We start from the raw sequence: 19,595 nt of genomic DNA, 5'->3' as shown, positions 1-19,595 counted from the left end.
AGAGGATGCTGTCCTTTGGCCTGGTTTCTGATTTTTCCAGATACACACTTTATGTCCAGATTCAGAAAAGTTTAAGGTTTCTTTGAATTGAAGCTACCACATCGATATGAGATCCTGTTTTTCCGTCAACCTTATTTGAACCAAAGTTTAGAAGGAAAAAACGGGACATCGCTAATGTAGGAAACCCTGTGCCTGGCTTCCAAAGTATATTAGATTACGTCTGCTAAAAATATACAGGCTCCTATTATGTTGTGAATTACTTTGTCTCAAAGATGTATATCTCAGAACTGTTGCTTTTTAAAAGCTCTGCTCAAAATTTCCTTTTGGTGATTGGAAACGAATTGCCCATTTTGTACAATGGAGCGATTATTTCTTAAATGGCCACTTAAGAGCACTATAGTAAATTATCCTGAAGAGTGAGTGATGTATACTTGCTGTATCGAGAAGATCAGACTCATTATATAATATTTCATTCTGGCAATAAAAATCAGTGAACTCCAGGCCTAATTTGCCAGGGGTTTTTTTGTTTTGTTTTGTTTTTTATGTAATATTCAAGTAAAAAGGTAGAGAACACTACAGATAGATAAAACATATTTGAGTTGGAAAAAGGGTGTCTATGGAAGGATTTCTCAGTTTTCCAAGGAAAGAGAAAACTAAAGGCTCATCTTGTAAAGTAGTGTTTGCATTGTTATAGGGCCAGCTTCTTCTGAGCTAGATTTCACCATTCAGCCCTCCAGAAATGTGGAGGCCCCAGATTCCATCCTGTGCATCCCGAACTCTGCCACTGGGTGGCGGTAGAGTCACAGTTACTTTTAGTCAACAAAGGCGCTGGGTGATTTTGAGTCCTGGTAGTCAGCCGCCAGCTAACCACCTCCATTTGTAGGGATGAATAAGCAGAAATTATAAACCACTGTTTTTACAACAACAGAATGTATGTAAGGCTTCAGGGACTGTTAAGTCTGGGAATTTATAAGAGAACTTAAAAACCATCTACTCTCCCTTCTGAAGTGGGATTTTTTATATAACTTCTGTATAACTGTATACTTGTGTTCTAAATCTCACCGCTTTCAAAGACAGCTTTTTCCATGCTGGACTGTTTCTCAGCACTGGGGAGTTCTTTATCTTGATATAAATCCTACTTAGCTAAAACTGCTTCCTCCTTTTGTCACATTCTCTTTCCTTGTGCTAAGCCCCTCTCCCTTTCCCCCAGCATTTTTCTCTGCTACCTGATGGATCTGGGGATCTGGTATTTCCCTGTCTTCAAGCTTCTGGTTGTTTTCTTTTATATCTTGAGGCAGGCACAAAGTGGTAGAGTTAAATAATCAAAAGGAAATACAGCAGTGTTCCTTCTTTATCTCTATAGCATTGTTTCTGCCATTATAATTCACCATGGACTAGAAGGAAGGAGTATTTCAAGTGAGTAAAAAGCTGATAAAATTATCAAGACAACTTTAAGATTTTAAGTTCACAGTTAAAGAAGACAAAAGAGTTTGTCAGTTTGGATGGGTTATTATAGCATGGAAGACGCATGGAAGAACTGAGCCACTGTTAAAGATTTAGCGATTAATTTTGTTCCGTTTTTTCAGATTACACTAGATGTACTGGCTGATATGGGCCATGAGGAGTTGAAAGAAATAGGCATCAATGCATATGGACACCGCCATAAATTAATCAAAGGAGTAGAAAGACTGTTAGGTGGACAACAAGGTAAGTTATTTGGGGAAAAAGAATAAGTCTCCGAAATTAGCGGGATAAGTAAGTTGTCAGGGCTCAAGTGGTCTGAACCCAGAGCTCATACGCTTGGAGGGTGTAGCACCTCCTTCCTGCCCCCTCTCCCCACCAACATTGTATATGCTGGGTCTTTCTGGAATCTTCACTTCTCTCCTTTCCCACTGCTGTTGAATCCAGTACAGGTCGCCTAATCCAAGCCACTGTCATCTCTCCCTTGGACTGTCACAGCCGCCTTCCAGCTTATCTCGAAGCCTCACCTTTCCCACCCCCCACCCCCCAACCCCCATGCCTGGCTGCACTCCTCCCAGAAGACTCTTTTCGAAATGACTCTATGATCATATCAGTGCATTGCTTAACACCTTTCAAGAGAATCCTGTTGCTTTGGGGATAAAATCAGACATTTGTAACATGGCTTTTCATAATCTGACCTCTTCCTCTGACCTCATCCTGAACCTTTGTCCCTGCCACAACTGGCAGCTCAGGCTTTTTTCCACGGTACTGTGCTGCTGCAAGCCTCCTGTCTCCCCCCACCCCCGCCCTTGGCGGCCTCCACGTTTATCATCTTGGTTTGCGGCAAGTGCTTTCCCAATAGGAAAGCAAAGGGAGAGAAGGGGAAGAACTTGATTTAGTCACTGCAGAGCCAACAAAGTCGCAAGAGTAACATGAAACTAAAGGGTACCAGTTTTTGAGTTTAAGTCTTGCTTATTTGTCTGCATTACATTAACAAAGGCAATGAAACTAACAAGAATGATCTGTTTTAGACTTGAATTGTGAGTGGCCGTTTCAAGCCATCTCACAGAGTTTTTACAGGATAATTCTTGGATTTTAGACCTGACTGCATTGTGATTACAATGTGTTTCTCTTTTCTATCAGACATAGCTGCATGTATGTTTATAATAGAATTCTGCTCAAATAGAAATTGTTGAGCCATGCTGGGGAACTCTGTAAAACAGATCAAATTGATCCCCAATCCTCTCTCCATTACTTCTCTTCTACATCTTTGGATGTATTTGTTCAATAGAACCTTATATATGAAGGTCACATTGCAAATAATTTAAATTTCTTCCAAAATATCATTATTTATGACAAAGTCGTCCCTAAAATTGAGCCTGAATAGTGTGGACTTTAATTCATTAATTTTTCTTTCCTACAGGCACCAATCCTTATTTGACGTTTCACTGTGTTAATCAGGGAACTATTTTGCTGGATCTTGCTCCAGAAGATAAGGAATACCAGTCAGTAGAAGAAGAGGTAATGTACATCAACATTTCTAATTCTCTTTTCCTGAAGTCTGTGGTTAAGCCTATTTTTTCAGTAGAGGTAAGCTTGTCTGACAGTGTCTTAGGATCACTCGCCTCTCTGTCATCCGAACTGCCTTAGCCATTGCGGTGGCGTACTGCCCACGCTCAGGGAGGACCGTGGATTAGGGTCTACTACAGGGTTTTCCCATCAAAAGCCTAGGGTTTCAGTGGACGGGCCACAAGGGTCTCTTCGTCCCAGAGACTTTCTTGAAATCAGGCAAGTAGGAACCCTATTAGAACTATTTGCTTGTGGTGTTCAAGTGCTACTAGGCAAGTGAGAATCTTGTCTCACATACAGCAAATACCTTCTTATTTTTATTTTCACGCAAAGTTATAAAATGGGATGATAAAATAATACACCTACTTTTCCTGTTCGCCTGTGAAATCTGCCTCATAATTCAGTCGCCTTTCCCGACTTCAGTCACTGTGTTAAAGCACTATCCCTCCTGCCAGACAGACACCGCAGAAATTCCCTCCCTACTCTGGCTTCCCCCTCATTTCTTACACATAATAAACAGAGTGCCTAATGTCATTATCACAATAAATAAGCCACCTAACTAATTCTGTTATTTTGCAGAGAAATGCATGCCTGAGTCTTTTTGTTTATTTTCTACCTTTTAACTAGAGCTCACATTATTCTCATGCTGGGAAGTCTGGACCTGTTACCGTAGGGAGGGTTTTCGGCTCAGGCTTGGCCAGTCTGTAAGGGAAGTGTAGCACCTTCCAGGGGCTTCCTGCCTAATCATCCTGTTAGTGGTTAGCAGATTTGGAGACTAATGTCCAAAATGTGATGAATAACTTTGCAAACAGAGCAATAAGATAGAGAATTAACACTTTTGAGTCAATTCTATGAGAAACTTGGATCTTTAGAACATTTTACTTTTCCGTAATCCTTTTGAATTTGGAGAGCGCATGAAGAAAGAGTACCACTCAGAGCGAAGTTACTCTGCTTAGTTAACCGGCACACCCAGCTTCTCTTGGTCACGGAAATGTTCTTTGATATCCCAAATTGATAATATGGTCTGTTTCACCCAGGGAACAGAAGTTTATTGATTTTTTTTTTTTAATTCTTTGTTGTTTATTTGAGCATTTGTTTAGTGAGTATTCGTCAAATGTGAGCTTAAATTTGACTTAATCCCAGTGTTGCTTCGCATTCTCAGTAACATAAAATAGTAATGTAGATAACTTAATGTGATGTTTTATTTCTGTGTTCCCCATTGTGCTTACAGGAAAATCTTCCAAAGCTTTTACTAAAAAATAAAGAGAAAATGCAGAAGTTTAATATTTATGTCATGACTACTTTCCCATCAGAAATACTTACCCATTAAACTCTGGTGAACCACTTATAGTCAACTCCTATTTATTTATTAGCCCTGAGTCTGAGACTCATCAGTAAAAAAGAGTAACAGAAGTGAATGTTGAAAACAGAGGAATGTCTTTAGAATTATATACTGGCATATTTCCAGAAAGTTCTGTTATTTTGTTCTGTAGATGCAAAGTACGATCCGAGAACACAGAGATGGTGGCAATGCCGGTGGTATCTTCAACAGATACAATGTCATTCGAGTAAGTCGTTAAAATTTCAGGGTGAAAATTGGATTGCAGGGCATATCTGAAAATTAAATCTAGACAATGAAAAGTTTTTTTAAAACGTCCTATTTTTAAACTGTCGAGATAATCAGCCATCTGTTGCCTGGCAGTCAGGTGTCACTTTCCACTAATCCCTCAAGACTGTATTTCACCAGAAACAGAGACTGGATGGAAACAGGAAAGCTACAGACAGAAGGCTAGATCTCCTAGGGTTGGTGGTACAGATTCAGTGATGAGATGCAGCTTGCCCACAGATTTAGACCAGAGCTGACAGAGTTTTTATCACCACTTCCGAGTACTTGGAAGGCCTGGTTTTCAATCTGAGTCAGTGATTATATCAGAATACATGTATCTCTTAATTTCAGTATCTTAATTTATAACATGGGATAGATGTGCTTTTTTCAAAGGAGCATCATAGAGATATATAAAACCTGTTGAGAACTGACTACATCCTTGGAAGTTACACCAGTGCCCCTCAGAATTCCCTGGAGAGTTTTTAGAGAGCTTTTAGAAGAATGCAGATTTACAGGCCCCTGTATCCCAACATTCAACAAGTCTGGGAGGAGTCTCGGAATAGCTATTCTTTTCTTGAACTCCTCAGGTGATTCTGAGGTACAACCAGGTCTAGTGCAGAAATAATAACCGAAGCCATACCTGAAAATTTTGTCACTAATAGCCAGAATGTTAACTTAGTTACACTGCCCTGGCAACTTTATCCTTTTTAAATAATGTTTTAAGCAAAGGAAACAAAAACCAAGAATTGAACCTTTCTCAAAGAAAACATACTTTTCATTTTAAATTATAAACTACTAACTAACATCCATTTCACTAATTTGCTTCTTTCTCCCTTATCCTTAAAGATTCAGAAAGTTGTCAACAAGAAGTTGAGGGAACGATTCTGTCACAGACAGAAGGAGGTGTCTGAGGAGAATCACAACCATCACAACGAGCGCATGTTATTTCACGGTGAGCGGCGCGCCTGTCTCTATCTCTTGGGCTTTTGCGATTTCCAATAAAGTGGAAAGCCTGTGTTATTGACTATATTAGTGTTGTGCTGAAAATGGCTGGTTTTGATTTTTTTTTTTTTTTTTAATTATGTGTCAGTACAGTTTGCTAATGCATTGCATGTTAGGACAGGCTTTCCAGGGTGTGTAGAATGAGAATAACTCATCTGGAATGGTTTCAGAACTTGTACTGCAAGTTGAGCCATCTAGATAGTGAAATATTTTCATTACAGTTTAGCATAATTGTTTTCAGTTTATCAGATTATCTGTTTTTGTGTAAAGTAAGATTGGCATAAAATCTATATTTTTAAAGCCACAGGGACTTTGCCATCTTTTTTGGGGGGAGGGGGTGGAGGAGCAGAGGGAGAGAAGGAATCTTAAGCCTCTATGCCCAGCACATAACCTGACATGGGGTTCAGTCTCACAACCCTGAGATCATGACCACCCGGGTGCCCCTGTCCTTCACTATCTAAAAATCTTATGCCATCCGCAAAAGCCACATTACATCCTTGCTTGGCAAACACTGGGTCCCTGCTAAGATTCCAGTACGAGAAATAATTTAGGTATGGTAGACCATCTTACAAGTTCATATACACATTATTGATAATATTAACCTCCCAAGTGCAAATAGTTTGTAGCTAATTGAGGTTCTAGAGAAGTATTCAAAAACACTGATCTTTCTGTGTTTCTGGTTTTAGGGTCTCCTTTCATTAATGCCATTATTCATAAGGGGTTTGATGAGCGACATGCGTACATAGGAGGAATGTTTGGTGCCGGGATTTATTTTGCTGAAAACTCCTCCAAAAGCAACCAGTATGTATATGGGATTGGAGGAGGCACAGGCTGCCCCACACACAAAGATCGGTCATGCTACATATGTCATAGGTAAGTGTCTTGCCTTTGGGATTGCTGTCCTCAGATCATGAGCCTCAGTCGTTCCTCAGGCTCTACAGAAGTCACTTATCCTCAGTGTTGTGACTCAGAGTGAATCACACCAGTTTGGGGTTGAATAGAAATAGCTGACCAACCTCTGCCCTAACAGGAGAAATGACACAGAGCTAATCGCCGCGCTAGCAGAAGCCAGATACGTGTCAGCCAGTCCCAGGTTACGATGAAACTCCCTCCATCTTGACTTTCTCCCTGGGCTTCCCTTGCCTTGCTTCAGATTCAGAAAAAGAAAAGATTGAGAATTATTTCTGTTGAAGAACCTTTAGCTTTAGATACTTTTAAGCTAAGAGGCATAACTTCTGTAAACAAGTTGAATCTTTAATCTGTTTCTGATGTTGCTAGCTGTGCTTTAAGGCAGGATATGTAATTTGCCTTAAAAAGTTCAATTTCAGAATATTAACTTTGGATGTAATAGTAAGCAGATGAATGTTAGATTTTTAAATAAAATTTTAAAACTTAAATTCAAGAGAATAAGAGAATAATCTCTCTGAAGTCAAGTGAAAAAAATACCATTCTCTTCCATGCCACTGGAGAAAACACAAAAGAATTGTACATTACAAAGATTACAGTTGATTGTATTTTTCTTTAAATTAACCAGATGGAAAGGTTACTTAGAGATCTTGTAACTCAGGGAAAACCCCAAAAAGATCCAGATAGCCTTGAAATTCATTATAGTTGTTGATCTTGAAACATCCTCTTATCCATTCCTTGATGAAAATCTTACAGCCACTAGCAGTTCTAGCTAGGATGGTTGCAGTATGTCCAGAAGGAACCTTCTTTCTAGTAAGGCCTCTGTGGTTAATAGCACAGAAAAGTTCCGATGGACGTGTGACATGCCGAAACTCTTGTTGCTGCAAACCTATCCTAAATAAGCACTGAAAGTGAACCTAGATGAAGATTAGCAGCTGCCCACTGCAATTAGACACATACGTTTATGTCTTAGTCAGGATTTCCTAGGAAGCAGAGCCTGAAGCAAAAGCTTATGTGCTAGCACTTTCTTGGCAAGTGCAGTACTGGAGAAGCTGGAGTGACGGCGCAGAGAGAAATAAAGCAGAGGCGCAGAGAGAAATAAAGCAGAGAAGGAGGCGGAGCGAAGACAGGGAGACGCGTCAGTGCATTGGCCGGTTTCATAACAAGTGTGGTCTGTGGCTCAGTCCATGAGACTTCACCTTCACAGAGGCTGTGTGAACTCTAGTACACTGTGGGAGACCAGAGCTGAATTCACCTGCCGGCTCCTGTCTGGCACGGATCACCATTTGCCCCACAGGGCACTGCTGTCCCCCCACATGGGGCTGTTGTGTCTGCAGAGCGCAGCATGACGCCCAGGGCTGGCCAGGGAGCGGACTGGAGCCGGTGCTCTCCACCAGCCCGTCTGCTGCCCACAGCTTCACGGGCCGGGCCTGCGTCTTCTCCTGCCCCCGCAGCGATGGGGGTGGGGGCTGGGGCAGGAGGCAAGGGCCTGTCTGTGTGATACATGGAGCAGCCATGGCAGTGGGCCGAGCAGACTGAGCGGGCAGAGTCCAGTGACACCGCCGTGCTGCTGTGACGTGGAGATGGAGCTCGGGCACCTCCCTCTGTCGCAGTCAGGCTGGGGCGCCTGGGCAGCTCCGGGGGTCCAGCATCCAACTCTTCATTTCCGCTCAGGTCATGGTCTCTGACCCGGTGTGAGCACGGAGCCTGCTTAAGATGTTCTCTGCTCCCCCTCCTCCTCCCCCTGCTTCCATGTGTGTGCTCTTGCTCGCTCTCTCTCTCTCTCTCTTTTTCTCTCTTAAAAAAACAAAAAACAAAAAACCTTTTCCGTGGGGACCTCCAAGAGAAAGCCGCTGACACGAGGCCAGTGCCCCACAGGGTCATTAGGAATATTGTGCTGGAAAAGCCCGCCCAGGCAGGACCCAGTTATGCTGGGTCTGGCACGATTTGACTCAGAGTTGTATCTCTGGTTAGTTACAATGCAAAGATCATGCTCTATTAGTAAAAACAAACTATTTGAATAATAACTATTTTACCCATTTAACAGTATGATCAATCTCACTGAGTAGTTAAAACATTTGTGGTTTATATTCAAGGCTTACAAACTTTGATTTTAAAGGGCTACCTAATATTTGCAGGCCATATGATCCATCACAGTGATTGACCTCAGCCCTCGTAGTGCGGAAGCAGCCGCAGAGGACACGTGTATGAGTGTGTGGCTGCATTCCAATAAAATTTTATTTACAAAAACAGGTTGCAAACTAGGGTTAGTTTATGTAATGCACTTTCTTTCCAATCAGCGTCTCTTGTCCTGTGTAATAGTCAACATCTTTCCCAATTGGTGTTTCACCCAGGTAGGATGATTTCCAGCCATACATTTAAACTAAGCACTTTGGTGTATGATCCACTTTTATTATCATTTATCTCACCCTGGTTTTTACTTCTTCATAATGAGTAAACCCCATCTGGATTTCAAATGGTGCTGCCTTCTGTGTATTTGCTTCAGTCCTCCTGCCCTCCCCGCCCTGGTTCATCCTCACAAGAACTCCATTTTTGCTAGGATTCCTCTTTTTCGACTAGTCAGAACTTGCTGGGTGTTTTCTGTCATTGATTCTGTAACCACACCAAACCTACTTTAACTATTGAGTCTGCTGCTTGTGGAAAACCAGGATATCAAATTCCATCCCGTCCATCCCTACTCAAATGCGAAAGTGACATTTTAAGTTAGCTTGCCTTGTGTTAAATAATTGTTTTAGAAAATTATCACACCTAAGAGTTCCGTCACTCTAAGATTTAATGCTTCCTTCAAAGCATTGCTTTCCTTTTTCCTTTAGGCAAATGCTTTTCTGTAGGGTGACCCTTGGAAAATCCTTTCTGCAGTTCAGCACCATGAAAATGGCTCATGCCCCTCCAGGACATCACTCAGTGATCGGGAGACCAAGTGTGAACGGGCTGGCATACGCCGAGTATGTCATCTACAGAGGCGAGCAGGTACGGTGCCCATCAGATCAGCATAACTGAGCTGCTGAACATGTCAGCACAGAGAGCAAAGAGCAGCTTCCATGTAAAGAATTTTCTTTATGGATGTACGTGCTACAGGCTGGTCATATGAGTTCACTCTCAGTATTTCTGACTCTGGCACTTAACACAGAACAATAGCTTTCCGAGTGGTGAAGCTGTAGTGCATTCAGTTTCTGCCCACTGTGTAGGCTCCAAAGTAAAATTGTCAACAAGCAGGAAAACTTTCTATCATTTTCCAACCCAGCCCTTAACTCTCACAGTACTGCTAAATGCCTGTTGATTTGACTAAAAACAAAGATCAGTTTGTCTGAATTTAATCGAATTTCAAATGGTTACCTTAACTACGCTGATGGAAAATTGGGGGGGAGGGGGGGAGAGAGAGAGAGAGAGAGAAAGCAGGAATTAATTAAGTACAAGTAACGTAGGAAAACAGTATTTTATTACATGCCATCAGTCCTGGCCAGGTAAGGTATAGAGTAGCCATAGGAAAGACACACAAATCCTGAACTTCATTCACTAGATGTGTTGATGGTGATGGTATGGGCAAAGCAATGAAACTCCTTTAGGTGTGTTGTAGGATTGAGCAAATGAGTAAATGTGTTGATGTTTGATTTGGAAGCTGGGATTCTCACAGTAGAGGAAGGGGCATACAAATCTATAATGTGGGGATGATGAGAATAACTGTAGAGAGGGACTGAAATTGGAGATACTGATAGGAGCTCATTGCTCATACATGTATGTATGTTTGTGTACTTATGTGTATATACAGGGATGTGTGTAAGTGTATATATAGGTACATGTACGCATATGAGCATAGATATGCATATATTTCTTAGCACTGTCTCCTGAAAGCAAGGAGACCCCAAAAGCAGTGAGCACACCTAGACCTAGATCTTGGTCTCTAATACCATTCCCTACCAAAAGGAACCCAGGCTCTTTGAAGAAACAGCTAATTCCAGGGCTAGAGCAGAATAGGAGCAAGGTGAGCCTGGAACATCCTGGAAGTAATGAAGTACTCAAAGTTGTGTGGGGGGCATGTCACAAGGACACAGAGCCAGCAGGAAGGGGCTCCCACCGGCCAAATCTGGAACACTTTGATTACCAAAATAAATATAGTAATAAATGTTAAGCCTCTGAGAAAAAAAACAGGAGTCCATGATTCTGTAGTGATAACCAGTAGATAACTAGATAAATGAAGGGGCAAGGAAGGCTTTTGCTTGTAGCGGAAAGCCACGGGGAGGTGAGCGGATGTGGAGGAGTACTGGATTTGGAAAATCATCATCTTGGGACCATTGTGACAGGAATCATAAGTGGATGCTTAAACTAGGAGACAATTTTGATTATAAATAAAAGGATATTTGTATGGTCTTACGAACTACAAAGGAGAAGAAAACAGTAATTATACATTGGAGAAAAGGGGCAGTGCCTTGACCAGATGATCAAAAATAACATCACCAATAAGGGACAGATAGGAATAGAGTGTGCCCCAGATATGATACTCTGAGAAGAGTTCACCATTGTCTATGCAACATTGCAGCCAAGAATGTATAACCTTGTTCTAATCAAAGTGAGGAATGTTCTATTAAAAAAAAAAATGTGGGAAGGCTGGATTCTTCAGAAATGTCCATATGATAAAAGGCAGAGAAAGACTTTAAAAACTCTCCAGATTCAATGAAACCCAAGAGACAGGACAACTAACTTAAGGTCCTGCCCCCAGTTGGATCTGGTATTGGAAGAGAAACATTATTAAATCAACTGAGAACATTGGAATATGAATGATAGGTATTAAATTAAAGTAGTATACCAACTAAAATGATAATGTATAATTATACTTTTGTCCTTTGTATTCCTGCTGAGCCCCCCTCAGAAGGGACTTCTCCTTAATGAATCATCATCATAATAATGTTATAGTAGTAACTTACATTATACTGGATTCTTATTATGCCATACCTGTGTTAAGGTATGTTCCCTCTAAACCTACTTTGTTGAGAGTTTTTATCATAAATGGGTGTTGTACTTTGTCAGACGACTTTTCTACATCTATTAAAATGACCATCTGGTTTTTATCCTTTCTCTTACTGATGTGATGTCTCATGTTGGTTGGTTTGCAAATATTGAACCATCCTTGTAAGCCAGGAGTACTTCCCACTTGATGGTGATAAATGACTTTTTAAATGTATCGTTAAATTCAGTTTACTAGTATTTTGTTGTTTGTTTTGTAAAATATAAGTTAAGTCTTATGGTATTTGTCTTTCTCTGTCTGACTCACTTCACTTAGCAAATGCCCTCTAGGCCATCCACATTGTCACAAATGGCAAGATCTCTTTTTAACGGCTGAGTAATACTCCGTTGTGTGTGTGTGTGTGTATACATATATACCTCACACCTTCTTTAGCCATTCTTCTGTCAACGGACACTTAGGTTGCTTCTGTCCTAGCTACTGTAAATAATGCTGCAGTGAACATAGTTGTTCATGTATTTTTTTAAAGTCCAGTTGTTTTTTATCCTTTATTCTTTTTATTATCTTACTCCATATTCCTAAGCAAGTAATTTTTAAGTCATCATCCAGCAGATTCTTTGGGGGCCCTAAAACACTTACCTCACCAAAGAATACTAGTTTTCAGCCACAGAGCACTCTGAAATGCTCCCTTTAGTTGTATCATTATATTAGATTTAGGGTTGAAGAATTCTTACGTAACATACATAGTTTTAAGGGTTGTATTTTTGTTTTTTTGTTTTTTTGTTTTGGCCCTCCACCCAATTGCCTTGGTAGTGATCTCCTCTAAGAAACGGTCTTTCCTTTCCAGATACAGAGCCTTTCATTTTACGTACTTTAAGAAAAAGAGGCCAGAGAGAAAGAGACTAAATGGGGTGGCAAGTCTCAGTCTGAACCATTATGTTACCTGTGAAAGTTGCCTTTTATTAGTCACCTTTTATTTATTTATTTATTTATTTTTAAAGATTTTATTTATTTGACAGAGAGATCACAAGTAGGCAGAGAGGCAGGCAGAGAGAGAGGAGGAAGCAGGCTTCCCGCTGAGCAGAGAGCCCAATGTGGGACTGGATCCCAGGACCCTGAGATCATGACCCAAGCTGAAGGCAGAGGCTTTAACCCACTGAGCCACCAGGCACTCTTATTAGTCACCTTTTAAAAATGATCTCAAAACAGTTCCAAGTTACTGGTGACTCACCAGGCCTCACCCTTCCCTCTTCTAGCTCAGTGGATTATATTTGGGAGTAATTAATTTGAAATCAGTTCAGCCAAATTACTCTTTCCTTCACACTTTTATTGAACATATGCTATGTGACAGCAGTGTCAAGTGAGGTGGAAAAGAGAGAGACTTTCTCCTGCCTTAGTTTTCCCGGCCACGGCATGTGCATGAAGGATGAACACACTACTAAAGGGTGCTCAGAGTGGAAACCGCGTTACAGCAGTTGTCCAGATGATAGGGTCTAGACACATTTCTAGGCAGTACATAGGTCTGTCTGGCATGTGTGTGTTGTTCAGGCACCTGTCGATGGCCTGCCTTCGTGGGCTCTGGGGCGCATGTAGAACACTGATGGGGACCAGCAGCCTCTGAGACGCCCACTGAATACTGTACTGCCCCAGGAGTGACTCGTTTCTCTTCTGGCCCTTTGCAGGCGTACCCTGAGTATCTCATCACGTACCAGATCATGAAGCCGGAAGCTCCCGCTCAGAGCGCCACAGCCGCCGAGCAGAAGACCTAGTGAACGCCCACGGGGAAAGGCCACAGCGGATTTGAACTTGGGACTGGATTACAGTGGATTGTTGCCAACAAAATCAATATTCCATAAATCCCAGACAGCTAGAAAGAAGCTGTCTTTGACAAAGCATTGCGATAGTGATGAGGAGAGTATGAGCGACTGACCCGTACTCCACTGCTACTGTTCTCTTTGAGGAAATGTTTACAGGGGCAGCCTTTGACCATATCTCAGGCTCATTTGCGTTGCAGTCGTCCGTTTCCAAAACAAGATCGCTTTAATCTAGGCTTGGAAATGGGGGGTAAAAAAACCCATAACCAATACTTTCCCAAATTTCACACTTCACACACTACATTTGCTTTGTTCCATATGGCACGTGTATGTAAAAAATGTATACATATGATAGGCTCATTTTTAGTTTTTTCTAAACATGCATCATTGTCTTTTTTTATCTTTTCTTCTTTTCATTTTTTTTTATTTGTTTGTTTACTTTGAAAATGAGCCAGAGCCTTATTGAGGATATTTTGCACAGAGTCACACTGACTAAAATCATTAGCAATTCAACCGAAGCTTCTGGATGAGCAAGACTTAGTTTCCCCTTAGTTTTCACTTGGATTTCTTTTGTATCCGTACTTCTTATCATTGTAAATTGGGACAGGAAGGAAAACCATCACGTTTTAGCTTCCTTTTATGAATTGGCCAGTCTTCCCAGGGAAAGGCACAAAGGTCAGCCTGACCGAGGAGCTCCCCGAGTTCAGAGAAGTCGAAGCCGCTGAGGGCCCCTTGCTGCTCCCCATCACAGCCTGCCCTGGAGGCGTTCAGGCCAGTGCCAGAGACCCTGGAGGGAAAGGTTGGAGTGACCGGCCCAGGCTCATGAAACCGCCACACCGGGGGAGGGCTGGGGCGGGGGGCGCAGCGCCCAGACGAGCAGGGAGCGCGTGGTTCGCGGAGGCCGCAGCAGGGAAGGATCGCAGGGCCGGCTCGAAAGGTCGTCCTCTGCGCTTCGCCTGACCACCTCCTCGTCGTCCCCGACATTAGCTGCCTTATTGCCAAATTCAGTGGAATTTTCGTACTTCATGAGAGTCACGATAATCTTTATTGTTTCTCCAATGTCGAAAGCTAGGATTCACGTCCTCTCTAGGAAGTAGGTGTGCGAGAGCTTCGTGTCTTCTCCAGGTTTGGGGGTTACTTGGAGGGAGGTGCTTCGAATAGTTTCTGTAGGTCCCGGCTCTGCATTTTCATACCATTTCTTCCAATCTCTTAACAGACAAGGAGAACAAAAACGGAAACCAAAGCTCTCTCAGTTATTTTTGTAAAGGAAGGTGGAGAAATACTCGACTGTTTCTTCAGGAAGTTGCCACTCTGTTTCGCGTGTTGTAATCAACATCTGCCCGGCGCACATTGTCGCTTTTGAAGGATGATCCATTGCACACCTCACACTGGCCCTTTGCATCTTAACTGAACAGCGAATTGGCCGCATTAATTTATTTACTTTGACACGCTGTGCATCTGCTCAGCTTTGAAGCAAAAAGAACATAAATATGTGGTTTAAAAAAAAGAAAAAGGAAAAACAGTGTGATGCAAACCTGCGATTTCAACTTGAGGTTCCAAAAACTAATTTGTGTTTAAATGCAGGCTGATTAAGCCATGACCTCACTTAATCTCCTAAAGGAAAATAAAATGGTGACAGGCAAAAATTCTAGAATAGGCTCTTAAAATATACATTTAGCTTTCTTTTGGGCTTGAGTCCAACGCTAGAACTAGGCATTGGGAACTAGTTTGAGTTTTGTAGCAGAATCTTGCATGGGTCCTCAACATGAAATCAAGAATTAGCCTCAGTTGTTGCTTCTATTGAAGTTTTAGTGACCCAAGCTGGGTGTTTGTGTCTTGGCTACTTGTTTAATAGCAGTAGAATTCCATGCGAAGCTTCCGAGTTTCATTTTGGTTAAGAGAGCTTTTTTTCCTCCTTCCCTTCCTTTTTTCGCTGTGTGTAACAGTGGGTGGAAGGAATGGCATCTGTGGTTTGCAGTAGCTGGGAAAGTGTATATTACTTGCCTCCCCACTTAGATATAGTTTAAAATGGTAAACACAGCTGTGATTTCTAGTTCAGTAAGAGGGTGAACATGGGATAGGTATCAAAGCTTCATAGCTTTATTAAAAAGATAAGCCACTATTCGACTGTGGTTTTATGTCGTTTCCATCATACTAACTAGATTCATGGATATTTTCGACTTCAGCCTTACACTTGGGAAGTTAAACTGTGGTGCAGTATTTAAACTGCCGATGTTATGTATCTGATGTTCTGTGTGCCGAGTAAAGGTACTGTGTAAGGAAGACATTTGCAGTGCTTCTTGTCTTGTGATGATTCGAGTGTATAGTAGTTATTGAAAGAATGTGTATATATTATTCATCTGCTAAAGAGAATGGGTTAATTGATCTTTCACAGGAGCCAAATACATTTTTTTCAAAACTTGAAAACCAAAGGTCATCGTGAGTGCCCGCAAGGTAGTGAAAGTTGGAACTTGCATCTCTAGCAGTGCGAAAAACCCTTTGGAATATAAAAGCATGGCATTAACTTAGGCCAAAATCCATTTCATTTCTTGTAAATGCAGTATATAGGAGCACTAGCAAGTTGAGGAGTTCCAGTATGGCCTCCCCTGAAATGGCCAGCGTGTTTCCCAAACCAAACGCTGAGAGAATCTGGACACCTCCACCACTTTACTGCAGTTCTAAAATCAAATCTTCTAGACCCGGTGGTTCCAGTTGACTGGGTATGGCCAGCTGGGTTCTTGAGTCCTAAATGAAGCGTAAGTTAAGGCTCTGAGCTGGACGCTTTCTCCTCGTACTTGGCCGCCTTCCCTTTCCCCCACGTTGCTAGTCTGGAATTACAATTCGCTCCGGTAGTTACCTTTGACCCCATTCATTTTCCTCCTTTCTTCTTGAGTCTTGCAAAAGGAGACTGGACCTCTGTTTCCATATCACAGCCAGAACCGGGTATTGGGCCTCATGTGCTCTGCTCTGAAGATTCTGCCAATTTGTTAACAAATGACAGCATGGAAACCAGAGTTTTACTTCTATGCAAAATAACAGCAGTTCAGCCAGGATTCTTCCCTTTTCCTTCTTGGAATCTGGAATTTCTAGCTTTCCAGTAGCATAAATAGAATAAATAATACTAGGGTGTTTTCATGACCGCATCCTTGTGCTTCTTGACCTTGCTGTCAGCGGCTAGACTAATCTCCCTTTGCTCTCAAAAGAGCAAAGTGCATTGATCTATACAGAGAAATGCCTGAATAGGGCAAATAAAGTAATATAGATTCATAGTCTATTATTATAGTCTTTATACAAAAAATAACACTTTGGTGTACGCTCGAAGAGCAATAGAATGCAATAAGTCGCCTAGGATTTTCTTTATATCAGTTCATCTGCCAGATGCACACGGGTTATTGGCCATCGCTCACCCCCTCCTCCTGAACACGTGTGCTCTTCGGATCCCCGCCAACAGCCTTGCAAACAGAAATGGTGTGTGTTTCCAAGCACCTTGCCACCATTGTGGCCAGAACCCACTCGTAGGATAATGTGCGATAAGCAGCCTTCTTGCTGGGACATTTGTTGGGCAGTTACCTTCCAGAGAGCTGTAGACTTTAGTCGTTCAGGAACACTCAAAACTGACAGTAACACAGGCTTTCACGTGTCAGAAATTTCACTGAAAAGATGAAACTTAAACTTGTCCGATGTCAAATCAGTGACAGGAAAATGAAAATAAAGTTAATTGTGAAGATATTATTTGAGCTTTGGTTGGACACTTTAGCATATGACCAGGAAATGCTTTTTTAAAAAACCACCCTAAAAAGTAAAGCGTCTTCTGATACCGTGTATATTCTGAAATTAATAGACAATTAAATGTTTCTTCTTAAGAAAGCCTTAACTATGGCAGAAACTTTTTAACCTTTTATAGCCTAATAAATATAAACTTGTAATTCCATTTCTTAGTGTTTGAAAGGTGTCCATGAGTCAGGTGTGTCTCTACGTAGGTCACACCCGTGAGGCTGATTTAATGAGGGTCTGTTTCATAAGTAATGCTTCCTTACATGCCAAGGAGCAGATCTAATCAATCTCTCCCGATTTCTCTATGTCTGAAATTCCTCAGCTACCAGATATTCTGGTTTAAAGAAATGCTAGCAAGATTTCCATGGTCAGTGTTGTGTGTGGGGAACACAGCAGCATCTCAGGAAGATACCATGTGGGGTCTCCGTGTTGCCCAAGCTGTTTCTTAATCATTTTAAACCACAAGCCGTGGTTCTGAGTGCAAGGCAGTAGGAAGCTCCGGGTTTTATACCCTGTGAGACCAAACTCGTTCATGGTGTGACCGGTTTTCTACATCTGGCAGAGGGCCCTGCCTCCTTTGAAATAGGATTCACACCGCCCGGATGATTGCATTTGGACTTTTCCTTCATTCACGTTTTCTATTCTGCTCTACAGTTTTTACAGCTGCCCTACCACTCCTCTTTTCCAGCAGATTTCTAATGTTCTGCGATTCAGATTGTTTTGCTACTTTATACCTGTCTCCGCATTTCTGCAGGCAGCCCTGAAAACCCTTTGTTGATTCAGAGGGTTTGCAAAGAAATGCAGTTAACCTCTGGTAGTGGGGTGTCTCACACACACGCCCACGCCCCTCCCCAAGGTTCAGGATGAGAAGCTAGAAAACACAACAGTATAAACAGAACCAAAATCTTGGAGGCTAATAGCCTCGACCCAGAAGATGACCTTGACCCTTAACCATTGTACTCATTACACAATATTTAAACTCTCTTCATGTGCATATAATAACCTGCTTCTGCTTCCATTGTTTCGAGCTCATTGGTCTTTGTGGTAGTTGTATTTGTCTTTGATAGCTACAAACTGAAAAGGTACTTTTATCAACAAGGTTTCTCAAAAACATTTACAAAACCACCTTTGAGGAAATCTAGAATGTTTCCTGGCAACAGCCTTTGGAGTAGTAATGGTTATTTTCCCATTGTGGTGTTGTCTGTGTGAGTAACCATCGTAGTGACTCTTTGGTTCGTTATCGGTGTTGTTTTTATTTTTAGTCTCTGTGTGACCCACCAGTGGCAGGGGCTTCCAATCCCCTCTCTTTGTTTTTTTTTTTTTGCATTTGTCTGTCTGTAGGATTGCCAGATAAAATACAAGGCACCCAGTTACATTTGAATTTTGGATAAAAATAGTTTGTTAGCTTAAGTATGTTTCATGCATTATTTGACATATTTTTATGGTAAAAAAAAAAAGTTATCTGAAATTCAGATTTAACTCAGCATCCTGGCTTTTTGCTTTGTTTTATTTCGTTTTACTAAATCTGGCAACCCTATCAATTTGGTCATGGGAAATCGCTCACAGCATGTAAATCCTTCTAGTCATCACGGTCTTCCACGTGGAATGGAAGACCTTTTTCCCAACGCCTTCTGCTTTCCAAAAGAGGGCGTCACGGAACTTCACCTGCCTGCGTGGTGGGTTTCTATTTAAGACATCTTTATGATTATATTTAACCTGTAATTGTGCTTTGGCTAAATGTCTAACAGTACTTGTAACTGTTTAATATTCAATAAAAACATTTTTAAAATATACGGTGTCTGGAAAGCAGTCCGCTCTGAAGTGTCTTCATTTCCCTGTTGGTTCATTTCAGCCTGATCAGCCTTAACACGACTGAGCGCCAAGCGCCAGCATACCAGTAACGACGGCCCCTCTGCTCTTCCTACTGAGATCTGTGCCAACAGTGCCTTATCCGCATTTCTGGGCTCGCAGGGGAATTAGCGAAGTGCAGCAGAAGCATAGGCTCCTTCCAGAAATAGTTCTAAGTAAATAAAAATAAAAAAAAAAAAATAGCTCTGAAATGAAGGGGCATGGGCTCTCATGGCAGACCTCTTGCTGGCTCCCAAGGCAGCGCTGAGGCGTGGCACCGCTCGCTCTGCGGACTCAGTCCCTCCCCTGTTCCCAGCACGAGACCCACCTCTTGCACAGCGCCTGGCCCCTAGCATGAAAGAAATTGTTTCCTTTTCTTCCATTGTCCTCTCTCTGTGCCTAGTGACTCATTGGTAGCAAATTGGAAGCTAGAATTTCATCTGTAACTTCTTTGCCAGAGGGAGTGTCAGAGTCACAAGGAGACAGAATTAAGTACTTGAAAGCATGCTAATAACCCTACAAATAACAAGACCCATCCCTGAGCCCTAATTGTTAGGAGTGAGTTGGACAGTTTGGGAGTCAAGGCCAGGGTCCCCAGCAAGACAATCAGGACAGCTACAATGAAACAGCACTA

The 19,595-nt window shown here is 41.9% G+C and overlaps 1 protein-coding gene across 1 annotated transcript in view; it reads left to right on the top strand.

Moving 5' to 3' along the window:
• Positions 1-18,904, top strand: part of TNKS (tankyrase) — a 207,978-nt gene extending 189,074 nt beyond the window's left edge. The window contains exons 21-27 of the mRNA XM_059384394.1: positions 1,587-1,707; positions 2,885-2,982; positions 4,524-4,598; positions 5,483-5,588; positions 6,325-6,511; positions 9,379-9,535; positions 13,208-18,904. Coding sequence (XP_059240377.1) covers positions 1,587-1,707; positions 2,885-2,982; positions 4,524-4,598; positions 5,483-5,588; positions 6,325-6,511; positions 9,379-9,535; positions 13,208-13,294 — 831 coding nt within the window. The 3' untranslated portion in view covers positions 13,295-18,904. The remainder of the gene's footprint in view (positions 1-1,586; positions 1,708-2,884; positions 2,983-4,523; positions 4,599-5,482; positions 5,589-6,324; positions 6,512-9,378; positions 9,536-13,207) is intronic.
• The last annotated feature ends 691 nt before the right edge of the window (positions 18,905-19,595 follow it).

This window comes from Mustela nigripes, chromosome 18 (assembly GCF_022355385.1).
Source record: "Mustela nigripes isolate SB6536 chromosome 18, MUSNIG.SB6536, whole genome shotgun sequence".
Lineage (NCBI taxonomy): Eukaryota > Metazoa > Chordata > Mammalia > Carnivora > Mustelidae > Mustela > Mustela nigripes.
The sequence above is the reverse complement of the archived record's forward strand: the minus strand, read 5'-3'. Positions and strand labels throughout refer to the sequence as shown.